Source organism: Pan paniscus, chromosome 2, assembly GCF_029289425.2.
Source record: "Pan paniscus chromosome 2, NHGRI_mPanPan1-v2.0_pri, whole genome shotgun sequence".
Lineage (NCBI taxonomy): Eukaryota > Metazoa > Chordata > Mammalia > Primates > Hominidae > Pan > Pan paniscus.
This window is the reverse complement of record NC_085926.1, coordinates 132,478,242-132,494,964: the sequence shown is the minus strand read 5'-3', so window position 1 is coordinate 132,494,964 and position 16,723 is coordinate 132,478,242. Positions and strand designations below refer to the sequence as shown.

The following is a 16,723-nucleotide window of genomic DNA, read 5'->3' as shown; positions in this document are numbered from 1 at the left end:
ACAGCTTGAGAAATGTGGATTTAAGGAATGACTTTGCCTGGGGAAGCGTCTGGAATTGATTGGTGTTGTTAAACAATGGGTTAATGTTAAACCTTTTTGGAGCAAAATAAACAGATCAGGTGATGCCTTCTTAGTCTACAAGCCATAGCTCATGCAGGAGGTAGCAGGTTGAACATATCACCAATCTGGAACCTTTCCTGTCCTTTGCCCATGGTCCAGAATTTACTAATATGAACAGGCTACTGCTGGGGTTCCATGCTGGGCTGAGGGGCCTGTCTTCCAGAAAAGGGGATCCTTGGGGAAGCACTGAGCTCCTGCCCTAGCCACTGCCCTGTTGGGTTACACAGGGACCTGCAGGGTTGCAGTGCATGCTCCTGTTGGGACCAAGGGCTATGCTTGCCTGTGGCTGAAGAAACTAACTGGGAGATAACACTTCCGGTCTTGTTTGTTGTATTTTATTTAAGTTGGGGATCTGAAACACATGTCCTAGATCGCAGAAAAGTCAGGGACTGGTGGGCTGTTTGGGTTTATGCTATACATCAATGGCAAAACAAATCCAAGAGCTGGCCTACTGAGAGGCCCCCATTACCTCCCAAAGCTGGTGCCACAGAAATCAGGACAGCTCTGGGAACTGATGATTAGCCCATCCACAGTGGATGCCTGTCAAAGGGACAGCCACTCCAGAAAAGGACTAGGAAGACTAGTTTCAAAGAGTATCTTAGCTGATCTGTTTCTCATAGCCAAAGAAATAAAGCAGGTTTAGGTAATGTACTTGGCTTTTCTTTCTTTACTTTGCCCAGTCATGCTTGTAGAGATACTGAGGGACTTGCTAAGCAGTCTTAGGCAGAACTTCAATATGCTCATATTCCACATCAGTGGTCTGTAACCCTCTAAAGTGTTTGTAAACAGTCCTCTTCTAAGCACTGAGGTTAGCGCCAAGCATTCCTGCAGCTTCTCCTTAGAATACACTTAGCCAAGACACTGCCTGGCTGATGAGTGGCCTTTGCTGCCTGCACCCTCGCCTAACAGGAAGCAGCACCAAGACTGAACTCCCACCCGGAAGAGCAGGAACCCCTGCGGTGTGCAGGCCCCTGGCCCTCTGCCCCACAATATCGCACAGTGCAGAGCCACCCCACACCACAAGCAATGATTAACAGAGCTTGATCATCCACTCTCTCCAAGAAAGGTATTACTCCTGAATGTGAACTGAGAGTTGAAAATAGAAAACTTTAGAATAGCTTGTGCTATATGTATTGTGGTATTCCCTTAATATAAACTTGATATTTTTAAGGAGCTGCCATGCATCAGAGGCTTTTTTTTTTTTTTTTGGTAACAGTGATTAAGATATAATTTACATACTATATAATTCACCCATTTAAAGTACACAATTCAGTTGTTTTTAGTTGTTATATTCAGAGTTGTGCAACCATCACAATCAATTTTAGAACATTTTCATCTCAGAAAGAAACCCCATACCCTTTAGTCTTCACCTCCCAATCCTCCTATCCCCACCCCATTTCCCACCCCAACCTTCCGCCGCCAATCCCTAGCAACTACCAATCTACTTTCTATCTCTACAGATTTGTCTATTCTGGGCAATTCATATAAATGGAGTCATACAATATGTGATTTTTTTTTTTTTTTTTTGCTTTCTTCCTGTTTTCAAGGTTCATCCATGCTGTGGCATCAGTAGTATAATACATCATTCAAATCTTTTTGCTCCCAAATAACATTCCATTACATGGGTATACATTTTGTTTATTCATTCATCAATGATGGACATTTAGGTTGCTTCCACTTTGGTGTTATTGTGAATAATGTTGCTAAGATCATTTGTGTACAAATTTTTGTGTGGATATATTTTCATTTTTCTTGGGCATATATTTAGGATTGGTATTGCTGGGTAATATGGTAACTCTTTTTGAGGAACTGCCAAACTGTCTTCTAGAGTGACTGCACTATTTTACATTCCCATCAGCAACATATGAGTGTTCCAATTTCTCCACATCATCTTCAACACTTGTGATTGTCCATTTTTTTAATTATAGTGGATGTGTAATGGTATCTCATTTTGATTTTGATTTGCATTTCTCTGATGACTAATGATGTTGAACATCTTTTCATTTGCTTAATAGCCATCTGTACATCTTTGGAGAAATGTCTATTCCAATCTTTTGTCCATTTTTGAACTGAATTGTCTTTTTATTATTGAAAAGCTTAAGTTTTGAATGACTATTCAACTGCACTTTAAAATTCAGCCCCAGAAGGGAGAGGTTGGACTCCTCCAATTTTATGTCTCTCCCCAGGAAATGGGATACCATTCTGGGAGAACTCTAGTCCCTAAAGCTACGGTTTTTAATCTCTTTTTGATTCACAGACACCTTCAAGATTCTAATGAAAATTATGAACCTTCTCCCCAGAAAAATGCACAATGCACATTTTTTGCATTTAATATTATTATATTACTATTAACATTAATAAATGTTTTGCATTTAATATCAAGGAGTTTTAGACCTTCCCCTATCAACTACTGCCTTACGTTCTTTTTCTAAGAGGAGTGCAAAAGTTCTTCTGATTGGATGATTGTCAAATAATTGAACCTGGCCTTAATGGGCAACATAAAATTCCCAAATTCTAGTTCCTCACAGAGAGGGAAAAAAAAGATGTGAATTGTATGTCTGAATTATCAAAATTGCACTGTGGAGAAATAGCTTTTACAAAAGATTGGTTTAAAGCAGTCTATCATCCCTCTAAATTTTCCCTTTTCAGGCCATGAGAGCTTTACACAATCATGTTTGTGGCCCTCTCAGAACAGTTTCCTCTGAATTTGGATGTCAGCCTTATGCCATCAACCCACAGTGAAGCATACTGTGGGGGGAGCTGTGCATATTATTATTACCAGTTATGAAAATGTTGGACTTCTCTGCTGGATACTCACATACTTTACAAAACGCTTATTCAAACACACAGAAAAAATCTGTGCTTTTCTTAAGTCTATGATTTTTTTTTTAATCTTATGGGCACCATAAAACTTTTAGGTAAATGTTTTCTCCTCTGCTTTTCCCCCTCTGAAGCTCAGAGGTTAACTTGGCTGCCTTCCTCTAGCAACTGGACTGGACAACTAGATTCATTAGTGAATCAATGTTTACGGCCCTCATTTTCCCTCTGCCCCAATTCTGTTTGTTACTTTTTGATGCATTTATACTATTTCAAACTGTTTTGGGACAAGCTGACACATTTCTAACTTTTTCTACATTTCAGTGCTGTTCATGACAACTGTTTGCTTAACGTATGTTCTCATGCCATAGAGCTTATTTTATAATTATCTTTCTTATCTGTAACTTTTAGGTACTGGACTCGAGTGTTTTGCAAACAGAAAATCATCACCCACAGTTTACCAGGTGTTATGTGTATGTAAGAGAGAGAAGGTAAGAATTGTTTGGGTTTAAGCAGATGTCACAGAAACAGAGTGCTGTAGTATTTTTTCTACACTTGTTGAGATCAAATGAGTCTGCAAGGGAAGGTAATGTCCAGCCCACAGTGGGAAGTCAACTTTGCCCTCTTCAGCTAAAATCTGCATAGGAATCCAGATGAAAATTCATGGGAATCCAGGACAAGAGGAATGAGATGACTTGCCCAATAAAACATTATCTGTAAACACCAAAAGTAGACTACCAATCCCTAATCTTTTCATCTCATTTGGGTACCCTGATCACTGAGAGATTTTGGAAAATGTGTGTTAAGACACTAACTCAGATTTAGTCTTGACACATTTTAATATTTGGTATTAATATATCTTTTTGAAAAATGGTGAGACATTAAATTACAGTCAAATGTTCTGACAAATTTGGACAACCCATTAACTATTAGATACTTCAGCTTTAAAAAACAGTATAATTTAAGGAAATACATAGTACCTCATGATTCCTTAAGTATTTCCGGTGACTACAGAGTCTGTCATTGTTCCTCCTAGTCAACACGTAGTACAAACGTTTCAGAAACGGGCTGCAGTCTACAGATTTTAAGCTGAAGCTTGGGACTGTCTAAAACTCAGAAATCTCCTGAATATAACAGCAATGCACATAGGTACAGTACTTAAAACTGCAAAGCCCTTTCAAATATATATTTTCAGTAAATCTTCTCGACCCCATTAGATATTATTTCAGTTTTACTGATAAATACAATGAAGCCTTGAATGGTAGTGATTTTCATCCACCCAATATTTGCTTAGGATCTGTTATGTGTTAGGCAGCATGCTGACTGAGGATGTAGGCAGGACTTAGCCCCTGAAAGATAGAAATCAAAGCGGATAGCACAGTCTGGTCAGAGCCACACACAGGGTGCCATGACAGCAATGAGGAGAAACATTCCCTGACATGGGTCAGGGGATATGGGAAAGCTTTGCCAAGCCAGATAAATAGCCAAGTAAAGGGGGAGTTTTAGGAGCACATGACAGGGTGTGGGAAGAGGAGACAAACTGAAGGACAGCATGCACACCAACACGAAAGAAATGATGTAGTGCACCTCAGGAATGGCATTTTCCATTGGTTCAAACTAGCTGAGCCTCTCCTAAGTGTTGGGCTTGTGCTGGGTGATGAGGATCCCACCATGAACCAGAGAAGCAAAGTCCTTGCCCTCAAGGAGTTTTAATTCTAAAGACAGAAATAGACAGTACAAACATAAATCAAGTAATGAAATGATTTCAGATAGTGGTGAGCACTATGAAGCAAATAACACAGGCCAATGAGGTAGAGAAATGGGGAGAAACAGGTTTGGGAGGCAGCAATCAAAGAAGGCTTGCTCAGGAGAGGATGCCAGAGTGCAGGTCTGCAAGGGGGAAAACGCCAATCAAAGGTGAGGTAAGAGAAAGGGAATACTCAGGGTAAACTGCAAATGAAAGACCCTAACAGGTTAAAGCTTGCTGCACTCAATAAACAGAAAGGAGGCCAGCATGGGTGGAGCACAGTAAAGGATGATGCAATGGGTGATTAGGCCCAGATTATTGACACTCTGTAGGCTATACTAATTCATTTGGATTTTATTCTGAGTGCAGTAAGAAGCCTTGGGGCTGGGTGCAGTGGCTCACGCTTATAACACAGCACTTTGGGAAGCTCAGGCGGGTGGATCACTTGAGGTCAGGAGTTCGAGATCAGCCTGACCAACATGGTGAAACCCTGTTCCTACTAAAAATACAAAAATTAGCTGGGCCTGGTGGCATGCGCCTGTAATCCCAGCTACTCGGGAAGCTAAGGCAGGAGAATCACTTGAGCCCGGGAGGTGGAGGTTGCAGAGAGCTGAGATCCTGCCACTGTACTGCAGCCTGGGCGACAGAGTGAGACTCTGTCTCAATCAAAAAAAAAAAGAGAAGCCTTGGAAGAGTCTGAAGGGAAGCAGTGGTGACACTGTTTCATTTACATTTCTAAAGGATAACTCTAGAAGCTCCCTGAACTACTGGTGTGAGTAGTATCAGCTAGGAGGCTACTGCCAGAATCAGGGTGAGAGAGAAGTAGTCTGGATCAGGTGGTAGAAGTGCAGGAGGGAAATGGTTGGGTCTGAGATAAGATTCTGGGGGAAGAAATGACAGGACCTCCCAAATGACTGGATATGCGGATGTGGGTAAGGAAGGAATTATAAGTAACTCCTAGGAATTGGCAAACATAATGCTATGTCCTGATATGGAATCTTAGCAAGAGGGAGAATAAAGAGTTCTCTCTTGGAAACAAGATGTTTGTCAGATATCCAAGTGAAGACATCGCATAAGCAGCTAGGTATCTAAGACAGCAGCTCTGGGGAGAGGTCAAGATTAGTAATAAATGTAAGGGTCACTGGCCTATAGGTGGTATTAAGAGCTTGAGAATGGAATGGAAACTTCTAGGGAAGAGAATGCTGAGGGAGAAAACCCATGACAGAGCTCTAGGGGGCCCTCTGACTTAGAGGTTAGAAGAGGAAAAGCCATGAGATGGAGTGGAGGATGAGGTACAGAGGAAACCAGAAGTTCCAGGTCACAGAAGCCAAGAGAGAGTCCAACTGTGCTGAATGATGCTCAGACACTGATTAGGTCACTGGTGAACTCAAGAGCAAGAAAGCAGTCTGGGGATGGAAGTGGTGTTGGAGAGGGTTAGGAAGAGAACTACGGTGGGGCAGGGTGAGGAACTCGAAAGAGTCACTGCAGACAACTCTTTCCAGAAGTGTTTGGGTGAAGGGAAGCAAACATACGGAGCAGTAAATAGAGAGGCATTAAAAAAACCTGAGGTTTTATTTAAAAAGGGAAAATAACAGGATGTTTTACGCTGATGGGAATGATCCACTACAGAAAGAGGGTTCACACCCTTGAGCTGGCAAGTACACTACACTGACCTTTCTCATCTGTAACTGCACATTCTAGTTCCTTTGCTAGATCTATTTCCTGTGATCCTCAGATGCTGGCATCTTTCAAGGCCCCAAACCCAGCCTCCTGCTCTTCTCTCTCTCCACAGCCTCCCTGGTGGATCTTATCAACTCCCATCGTTTCAAATGCCTCCGGCACATCAACATCCAGATCTTTGTCTCCCATCTAAACTTGTCCTCAGCAGTGCAGACGCTGAACATTTATTTCCAATGGATATTCCATGGGCACCGTGCATGACAGCCAGTCCCTTGCCCTCCCTGCCTCTCTCCTCTGCATGAGTGTTGAGCAAGAGAGGACTGCTTGCTAAGGTTCTTTAGCACACCCCCCCTTATTCACTACCAGCCTGACTTTACACACTACCAGCCCCTTGGCTAGGAGGGGCTACCAGCCCAGTAAATAACAAACCCCGTTGGCTGGTAAGTGGCAAAACCAGTCTATCAATCCAGGTAAGTTTGACCCCTAAATCCATGCTTCTACACATTTCCCCTAAAGAAAGTTCCTGCAGTTACTTTATTTTCAACATGTATCATAAAATCCTTATTTCAATTAGTACATAGCTATTCACATTTAAGTCAGCAAGGTAAGTATCACCTTATGATAATAAATATTCGTATGAGAAAAAAGTCTAGCAAAGTGGTTTATTCTCTCAAGCTATTGCTGGAAGAAATCCTTTAAACAAACCAGTGCAGAGAAAATGCCTATCAAAAGTATCAGTTTTTCAGCTTTCTTCACCACTGCTTTAGATGTATCATTTTTATAATTTTATCTCTTCATGTTTTTAAAGAGCTGCTACTTCAGATGACAGTAACTCTTTGGTGTTTATTTTTATTTCCAAGATTGTGATTTTTTTAAGAGGCTACTTTAAGGCTGTGAATTGTCTCACTGTCTTTTCACTCTCTCTTTTTAGTTCTTCAATATGGGCATCCAAGCGCTCTAGAATGTGATGAGACCTCAGTTCCTCCTCTTCCAAAAATCTGGTAGCTATTGAACCAAGGGGAGATACAGGCAAGGAACACTGGAAGAGACACAAATTTTGACATGTGTAAATAAGTAGAATATTATATTTCTAAGATACACTGTTCACGACATTTTCTAACTAGCAATATTAAAAGGTGATTTTTTTCCTCTGAAGATACTTTTTTGGTTTTCATCCTAATGACAAGAGCAATAAAAGAACAAAAATCAGTAAGTTCTGCAAAAATTAACACAGATCTCTCCGTTTCTGACCCAAATTGTAACAATGTAAAGTATCATATATTAGTTATTGGTCTGAAGAATGTTTCAATTTAGACTTATATATGCTTCCATAGTTAATGCCTATTATTTCAAACTCACTTTAAAAACCTAAGTATGTCACTTTTATTTTAAAGCACAAAAATTTAACAAAAATAAATTAGATGCCAGCTAAAATCAATTATTTTTTCTCCTCCAAATTTTCAGTCCACAGTCCCTTATCTGAAACCCTTGAGGCTAGTGATATTTCAGAATTCTGATTTTAGAAAGGTAACATAGAACATATGCCATATGCAGTCAATACTCATTCACAATAGCAGTAGTTGTGTTCTATAAAGTCACCCAAAACACTGAATTAGGAAACACAGAATTTTTGGCCCAGGGAAAATACACACATACAACAAATACACACACACACACATACACACATACCCCACACAGAGAGCATAATCCTAAATCCTAGAACAAATCATTCTGGTAGATTCTGTATTTTTTATTTCACATGACAGACATGAGGTTCAGAAGTGGTAACTCTCCTGAGGCTGCCCCACTAACTGGTGCTGAAGCTGGGATTCAGACTCTATCCAACTGGCATGGAGCTGAGCTTCTTTCCCTACACTGCGCTGCCCCGTCCATCTCCACCCTATGGTCACCTCCGCATAAGCAGGGGCAACAAGGCAGAGTGCTGCCTACTTCCACCTTGGCTGGGATTGTGCAAGTCAGTCACTCAAATTTTTTGCCACTCTGCATGTCCACGAATTACTGTGGAAGTGCTGCGCATATTGATTTGGGAGTTACAGATAAAGTTTAGGGAGTAGACAAATTCACAAATACAAAATCTGTGAATAATGAGGATCAACTGTATTACCCCAGTGGAGTCTGAGGGAACATCCCATCACCAAACACACTGATATTTCTGAAGCAAAACACATGGATACTCACACTAAGTGGAATAGAGAAAGTCTATACATACTAACACATCAGTTCAGGCCAGGGAAAGTTTTGGTGCCAAAAAAATTTTGCTGCTAAACTTAGGAAGAAAGTAAAGTGAGGACTTATTTTGAAAAATAAAAGAAAATCTTTCCATGGACTTGGTAGCACATTAATAAGTCAGAAATACTGCACTTTCACATCTATATGGCCACAGCTGGTGACAGGAAATGAAGGGCCCATGGCAAGTGCTTTGGTGCAGAAGGCAAAAAGATGGTGCAGCCTGCCCAGCAATGGAACGAGCAAGGGACCGGCATGGTGTCCAAGGCACATTCTGCCCTGAGGGCCACCATCTGTGACCCCCAAGCCATGCTCTGCACACATCAGAGGCACAGCCTTCCTCCCCCTCCACACTCCCTTTCTCCCTTCCAGCAGTTCCTCTTTTCCTCCTTCACTGCCTGTGCCTCAGGACTATCTTGGCATCCAGAGACAGTTCTTGAATTAACCATTCCAGAAGAAAATTGAGCATCACTGAAAAGGGCAAGAAGGGAATTTCCAATAAGGGTTAAAGACAAATGAATACGTATAACATATTTCAGAACATTTTGAAAAGTAGTCTTGGCCGAAAGCGTCTTCACAAGCAAAAACTGTATGACAGGGATACCTGAGAATAATGAAGAGTACTTACGATAAAAGAATCAGTAAGGAAAAAAAAAATCAACTTCTTCACCCTTAAAATAAAAAATCAAAGCAAACTAAAAAAACTAACAAATTAGTAAGATCAGAAAGTTTCCATACCGAAGATATAAACTCTTCTTGGTCATTCATACTCTCAGATATAGTGTCAGAAAAATTGGCTTCATTTGTATCTAGCGCTGAAGGCAAAGAATGAGTTTTACATAGAGAGTAGGAAGTCAAAGACCTGGTGGAGCTGCAAGGGCTGATTTGAGGACTCAGGGGGCTTAGCACCCTAGGCATGGGGTTTATACTATCCGACGCTTGTCCTCTTGGAGAATGAAGACCTGTTTTGTAGTGCTCAGTCTTTATTCCATCATGTCTGTGCTGGCCATGGGTTGGCCTGGATGGTAGATTAGAAAACAAAACAAATAAAAAATTGTAGCAACTTTTCTCTTTCCAACAGAAATGTAGGAAATTTGCTTAATAGCCTAACTAATAAGGCTACAATTTACAAAATGAGCAACCTACTCAGATCAGAAAGAGATTTCTTTCATTCATTCAGGCCCCAAATATCCAATTCCCACTACCAAGTCCCTGCCCTCACACACTTATGGTATAGCAAGAAAGACAAACAAGCTGCCAGAGTAATCTAGTGTGGTTAGTGCTGGGACAGGAGAAGTGCTGTGCACATAAGAAGGCACCTAACCTAACTAGGGGATTGGGTGGGTGTAGGAGTGGAGGTGAGGGTGTCAGCAAAGGCTTTGGGTAGGAAAACATGTAAGCCATACAGTATGAGCTGAAGCCAAGTGGCTTTTCACCGAATGCTTATTTCTTACGGTAACAGCTATAACAAATTGACTAAAAACACAAAGGAAGCTGTTTATAAAAAGCCAAATTCTACTTCTTATGGGCAAATGGGGTTGAAGAGGTGGAAGGCAGCATGAAAAGCCTCAGGTAATATACATCTTGTTTACACTGACATCCAGAGTGTACAAAACTAAAGCTTTAATGAAAATGCTATACACCTCCCCCAGCCATTTTTTAACATGATCATAGCTTTACTTGTGCACACTATACTTCAGAATTAAACATAGAGTCCTTTGATGAAGATTTAATTTCTGTAAGTCAAAAATTATTCTCAAAGAAATGAGAATTACATTGTACCAATACACATTTTAAATAAACTTTTAAAAAATTTTACTTGAACTCTGTATTCTTGAACTCAGTTGTTCTGCTGTGTGTTGGTTTAAAGATCCTGTCATTTTGTTTTTTGCACATCTGAGTAGAAATCTCCAGCTGAGATTTGGTATTCATCAAATCTTTCTGCAGTTGTTGATTTTCAGACACTAATTTATTTAATGCCTCAATATAATTCTCCTGGAGGTCTGCTAGTGAAATCTCTTTTGCCTAATAAAAAAGAATACTAGAGTCACTTAATCTGTACAAGAATACCTGTGATCTGTGATACTGCTGGTTGGAAAATTCAGTGTTTTTTAGTTGTAAGTAGTTAATCTATGGCTTTAATGAAGCTTTGTTTTTAGGCCTCCTAAAACTAACAGAGATAAAGAATTCTTCAAGTAAATGGTAGTGGAACACTAGAAGCACAATGGGCTTCCTTGTGTGGCAAGGAATTCCAAGAAGGTGGAGGAAGGATGGAATCAGGATGGAGGAAAGCTGTAAGAGGGAATCAGAAACAGGAAAGAAGAAGGAAAATAGCAGCCATGTTTCTTCTGCAAGAAGGTGAAGGTTGAATAGCCCCAGAATACTAATGAAAGAAAACGGAGACCTAGTTCAAGGAAAGAAATTTGAACAAAAAGTTCTGAGAAAAATCTTCTGGCTGGCAGGGACAACTTTTAAATAAATAATCTCTAATCTTAAACACTTTTCTACAACTTTGGTATCTACTCATATATAAATTTGGACATGATAAAGCAGGATTCAAGTATATAGTGGGAATTACTATTCTGATCTGGTATCATAAATTTTATTGCTCTTCAATTCTAGGTGTTTCCTGGTAAGACACTACTTGAAAAAATGGTAGTCTGGGTGATTTTTTTTCTAATGACAAAATATTTTCATTAGTATTATGCAAAGTTATGGTAATCTTTGGAGTTTAATACCATGGTTAGCTTGGTCTTTTCTGTAAAAAAACAAACAAACAAACAAAAAAAACAAATTCTGAAAGTAAGCTACTCAAGAGTGGTCTGACAAACATAATTTTCCTAACAAAAACATAAACTTTAAAATATACCTGTGAACTATCTGTGTACAAGTAGTGACTATGAGCTACAAAATCTTTCAACAAGTTGTCAATGCCAGATAAAATATCAGAGAAGAACATCTGCAGGACATACGAGTTAAAATGAAACTATTATCGGTTTTTAAAACATGGTAAGTAATTTATCAGAGCTGTTGCTTTCATTATTAAGAAAATTAGGTAATTTATTGAAATAGACATTTAACCCAAACATTCATTTGTACAAGTAACTTCAGCTTCCTACATGGTAAAATGCAAAAGGGCATTTTCTAATAATTATTCTTCATAATATGTACAACATATTCACACTGTATGTAATTTCAAAACTAGAGAAACCTTAAACTGCTGACAAGGTTTTCACCAGTTTGATGTCTGATGTCATTAAACATACTTATTAAAAAATGATAATGCTTACCTTCGCTCAGGTATGTTTTAAAAATTTCTCTAAGTTATTATTTTATAAACAATTACTACAGATAAATGAATATGAAAGGTAATATGAAAACTGAGTAGCAAGCACACATCTAGCTGTGTAAAGAAAGAACAGTATTACCACTATTATTGATAGCTGGAAGTTTCAGGAGAAATTAAGCTGAACAGCGTCTCTGGTCATGGTCTGGCTTAAGTTCCCCTGAGAGTTCTCAATTCTTAAATATGAATAGATAATCACTGCATAAGATAAGAGTCTCTCAACCAAGTACTGCTGAATCCTAAGCCTTTACAGAATTCTGTGGTGTAAATCAGTTTAGTTCTTAGAGTTCTCCACTACTAGCTTAGTATTGACTTTATTAGGGGATATTAAGTTCCCTCCCTCCCTTCTTTCCTTCCCTCCTTCCCACTTTCCCCCTTACAAATGTTTAGCTATTGTCTCCTCTCCTATTATTCCCAACCTCGTGGGTTTGTGCTTTAAAAATAAATCCTTTCGAAAAATTTCTCCCATTTTGTAGGTTGCCTGTTCACTCTGATGGTAGTTTCTTTTGCTGTGCAGAAGCTCTTTAGTTTAATTAGATCCCATTTGTCAATTTTGTCTTTTGTTGCCATTGCTTTTGGTGTTTTAGATGTGAAGTCCTTGCCCATGCCTATGTCCTGAATGGTATTGCCTAGGTTTTCTTCTAGGGTTTTTATGGTGTTAGGTCTAACGTTTAAGTCTTTAATCCATCTTGAATTGATTTTTGTGTAAGGTGTAAGGAAGGGATCCAGTTTCAGCTTTCTACATATGGCTAGCCAGTTTTCCCAGCACCATTTATTAAATAGGGAATCCTTTCCCCATTTCTTGTTTTTCTCAGGTTTGTCAAAGATCAGATAGTTGTAGATATGCGGCATTATTTCTGAGGGCTCTGTTCTGTTCCATTGATCTATATCTCTGTTTTGGTACCAGTACCATGCTGTTTTGGTTACTGTAGCCTTGTAGTATAGTTTGAAGTCAAGTAGAGTGATGCCTCCAGGTTTGTTCTTTTGGCTTAGGATTGACTTGGCGATGCGGGCTCTTTTTTGGTTCCATATGAACTTTAAAGTAGTTTTTTACAATTCTGTGAAGAAAGGCATTGGTAGCTTGACGGGGATGGCATTGAATCTGTAAATTACCTTGGCAGTATGGCCATTTTCACGATATTGATTCTTCCTACCCATGAGCATGGGATGTTCTTCCATTTGTTTGTATCCTCTTTTATTTCCTTGAGCAGTGGTTTGTAGTTCTCCTTGAAGAGGTCCTTCACATCCCTTGTAAGTTGGATTCCGAGGTATTTTATTCTCTTTGAAGCAATTGTGAATGGGAGTTCACTCATGATTTGGCTCTCTGTTTGTCTGTTGTTGGTGTATAAGAATGCTTGTGATTTTTGTACATTGATTTTGTATCCTGAGACTTTGCTGAAGTTGCTTATCAGCTTAAGGAGATTTTGGGCTGAGACAATGGGGTTTTCTAGATATACAATCATGTCATCTGCAAAGAGGAACAATTTGACTTCCTCTTTTCCTAACTGAATACCCTTTATTTCCTTCTCCTGCCTAATTGCCCTGGCCAGAACTTCCAACACTATGTTGAATAGGAGTGGTGAGAGAGGGCATCCCTGTCTTGTGCCAGTTTTCAAAGGGAATGCTTCCAGTTTTTGCCCATTCAGTATGATATTGGCTGTGGGTTTGTCATAGATAGCTCTTATTATTTTGAAATACGTACCATCAATACCTAATTTATTGAGAGTTTTTAGCATGAAGGGTTGTTGAATTTTGTCAAAGGCCTTTTCTGCATCTATTGAGATAATCATGTGGTTTTTGTCTTTGGCAACCTACTCATCTGACAAAGGGCTAATATCCAGAATCTACAATGAACTCAAACAAATTTACAAGAAAAAAACAAACAACCCCATCAAAAAGTGGGCAAAGGATATGAACAGACACTTCTCAAAAGAAGACATTTATGCAGCCAAAAAACACATGAAAAAATGCTCATCATCACTGGCCATCAGAGAAATGCAAATCAAAACCACAATGATACCATCTCACACCAGTTAGAATGGCAGTCATTAAAAAGTCAGGAAACAACAGGTGCTGGAGAGGATGTGGAGAAATAGGAAGACTTTTACACCGTTGGTGGGACTGTAAACTAGTTCAACCATTGTGGAATTCAGTGTGGCGATTCCTCAGGGATCTAGAACTAGAAATACCATTTGACTCAGCCATCCCATTACTGGGTATATACCCAAAGGACTATAAATCATGCTGCTATAAAGACACATGCACACGTATGTTTATTGCGGCATTATTCACAATAGCAAAGACTTGAAACCAACCCAAATGTCCAACAATGATAGACTAGATTAAGAAAATGTGGCACATATACACCATGGAATACTATGCAGCCATAAAAAATGATGAGTTCATGTCCTTTGTAGGGACATGGATGAAACTGGAAATCATCATTCTCAGTAAACTATTGCAAGAACAAAAAACCAAACACTGCATATTCTCACTCATAGGTGGGAACTGAACAATGAGATCACACGGACACAGGAAGGGGAACATCACACTCTGGGGACTGTTGTGGGGTGGGGGGAGGGGGGAGGGATAGCACTGGGAGATATACCTAATGCTAGATGACGAGTTAGTGGGTGCAGCGCACCAGCATGGCACATGTATACATAGGTAACTAACCTGCACAATGTGCACATGTACCCTAAAACTTAAAGTATAATAATAAAAGGAAAAAAAATAAAATAAAACAAAAATAAATCCTTTCATGATAGTTTTAGAGGGATTTGAGGATAGAGCAATATCAGATGAGTGTTTTCATCTGCCACCTTCAATGACAGCGTAATATTCATAAAATCACAAATTAACCATTGAAATAAATACTTAGTTTATTTCAAAATTTTGGATATTGCAAACAATACTTCAATGACCATTTTATGCACACTTGCTCCTAGAGAATGGTTTCCATGGGAATGTAAAAAGATAAGACCATTCTGAAAACAATTCAGCAAGGACTATCAAAATCAGAAACACACATGACCCAGGAATTTAGAGGCTATACGTATTTACGCATTTGATGGATATTGCTAAGCTGTCCTCTAGAAAGGCCGTATCAATTCACTTTCTCATTGACAGTGCAATAAGTCTGTTTCCTTACATCTTTCTAACACTGGCTATATATTAGTTTTTAAAGGTTATTATCAAACCAATTAGTAAAAGAATGTCTATTTATTTTGCTTTATTAGAGAGGTTGACCAGTTTTCTTTGTTTACTAGATATTTATATTAATTCTGTGAGGTATCTGTCTACATTCTTTGCCTATTTTTCTACTGGATTATCTTTTCCTTATTATCTTTGTAGGGAATTTTTATATATTAATAATTTACATTAACCTTTTGTCTGATTATAAACTATTTTCTCCCTATTAGTCTTTTTTAATAGGGCCTTTTACCACCCAGAAACTTCACATTTTTATGTTGTAAAATCCTCTATGGCGTCATGATATTTGGAGAATCTTACCCTTCTGAAAGATTACAAAAATAGTCCCCCATTTTTCCAGTTGAAATAAGGTACTCTATAATAGTCTTTTGCATGTTCTTCCACCCCAGTATCCACAATCCTGGATTGTGAAATTAGAATTTTTCAGAGCAAACAGGGAGCATGTTGGAACCATATATCTTTTTGGAGGAATACTCTCTGGAAATGCAGGAAAAAAGCATTTATACAATTTTCAGACATCTGACCTACACCAAGAAAAGATGGGTCAGAATAGATGAGTCATTCTGCAAATTATAGGAATTTTGTAACAAAACAGTTAAAAGAGCATCTATACTGTAATTCACTGTTGGCTAATCATGTTCTCTTTGGTTTCACAGAAGCTTGTATGCATTTCTTATCCTTGCTACTAGATTACTCTAGTCTCTTAAAGGCTAGAGTAATTTGAGTAATTGCAGCTGATCCAAAATCTCTCTTAAAGGCAAGAATGCTATCTTATTCAGCCTGTGTTCATTATAGCACCTACTAAAAGTCCTTGAATATAAAAGATTCTAAAATATTTTATTATGTGACTATCTTGTAGAAATAAAATTAAAATTAAATTATTTTAAAGACAATATACTTTCTAAAAAGATAACAAACATAATAATCATTAACAATAATAATAATAATAATACCACCATCTAGGACGTATTGCATACTTACTAAGTGCCAGGTACTATGTACTATGCTAAGTCCTTCATATACATTCTTCCAACTAAGAACACAGACTGTAGGTAAATTTTATCACATACATAATATAAAAAAATACCTTCCTGGCCGAGCACGGTGGCTCATGCCTGTAATCCCAGCACTTTGGGAGGCTGAGGCGGGCAGATCACCTGAGGTTGGGAGTTCAAGACCAGCCTGACCAACATGGAGAAACCCTGTCTCTACTGAAAATACAAAATCAGCCAGGTGTGGTGGCGCATGCCTGTGATCCCAGGTACTCAGGAGGCTGAGGCAGGAGCATCATTTGAACCCGGGAGGTGGAGGCTGTGGTGAGCCAAGATCACGCCATTGCACTCCAGCCTGGGTAACAAGAGTGAAACCCCGTCTCAAAAAAACAAACAAAAAAACAAAAACCCTTCCTGCTGCTGGAGTGGAGAGTCATATTTTGCTCACTTCCAGTATTGTTTTACCTTCATTTTCTTTGAGAAAATTTCTGCAAAAGGATCTAAGTTGATCTTAATTCTCTCTTTATAATGTAAATATTTACAAAGTAATTTTTTTGAAGG

The 16,723-nt window shown here is 38.9% G+C and overlaps 1 protein-coding gene across 29 annotated transcripts in view; it reads right to left on the bottom strand.

The window, feature by feature from the left end:
- CEP63 (centrosomal protein 63) overlaps positions 1-16,723 on the bottom strand; it is an 89,231-nt gene that overhangs the window by 6,212 nt on the left and 66,296 nt on the right. For 15 of the 29 annotated variants that reach the window (XM_008976081.6, XM_008976084.6, XM_008976080.7 and 12 more), the window contains 3 exons: positions 10,431-10,636; positions 9,350-9,629; positions 7,013-7,403 (listed from right to left, as the gene is read on the bottom strand). The exons of 3 other annotated variants lie outside the window; for them this stretch is intronic. In XM_008976081.6, the coding sequence (XP_008974329.2) occupies positions 7,245-7,403; positions 9,350-9,629; positions 10,431-10,636 (645 nt within the window). In that variant the 3' untranslated portion in view covers positions 7,013-7,244. Of the gene's footprint in view, positions 1-7,012; positions 7,404-9,349; positions 9,630-10,430; positions 10,637-16,723 lie in introns of those variants that run through there. 11 more of the 29 variants (XM_024928085.4, XM_003822500.7, XM_057301919.2 and 8 more) reach the window with 2 other exon arrangements.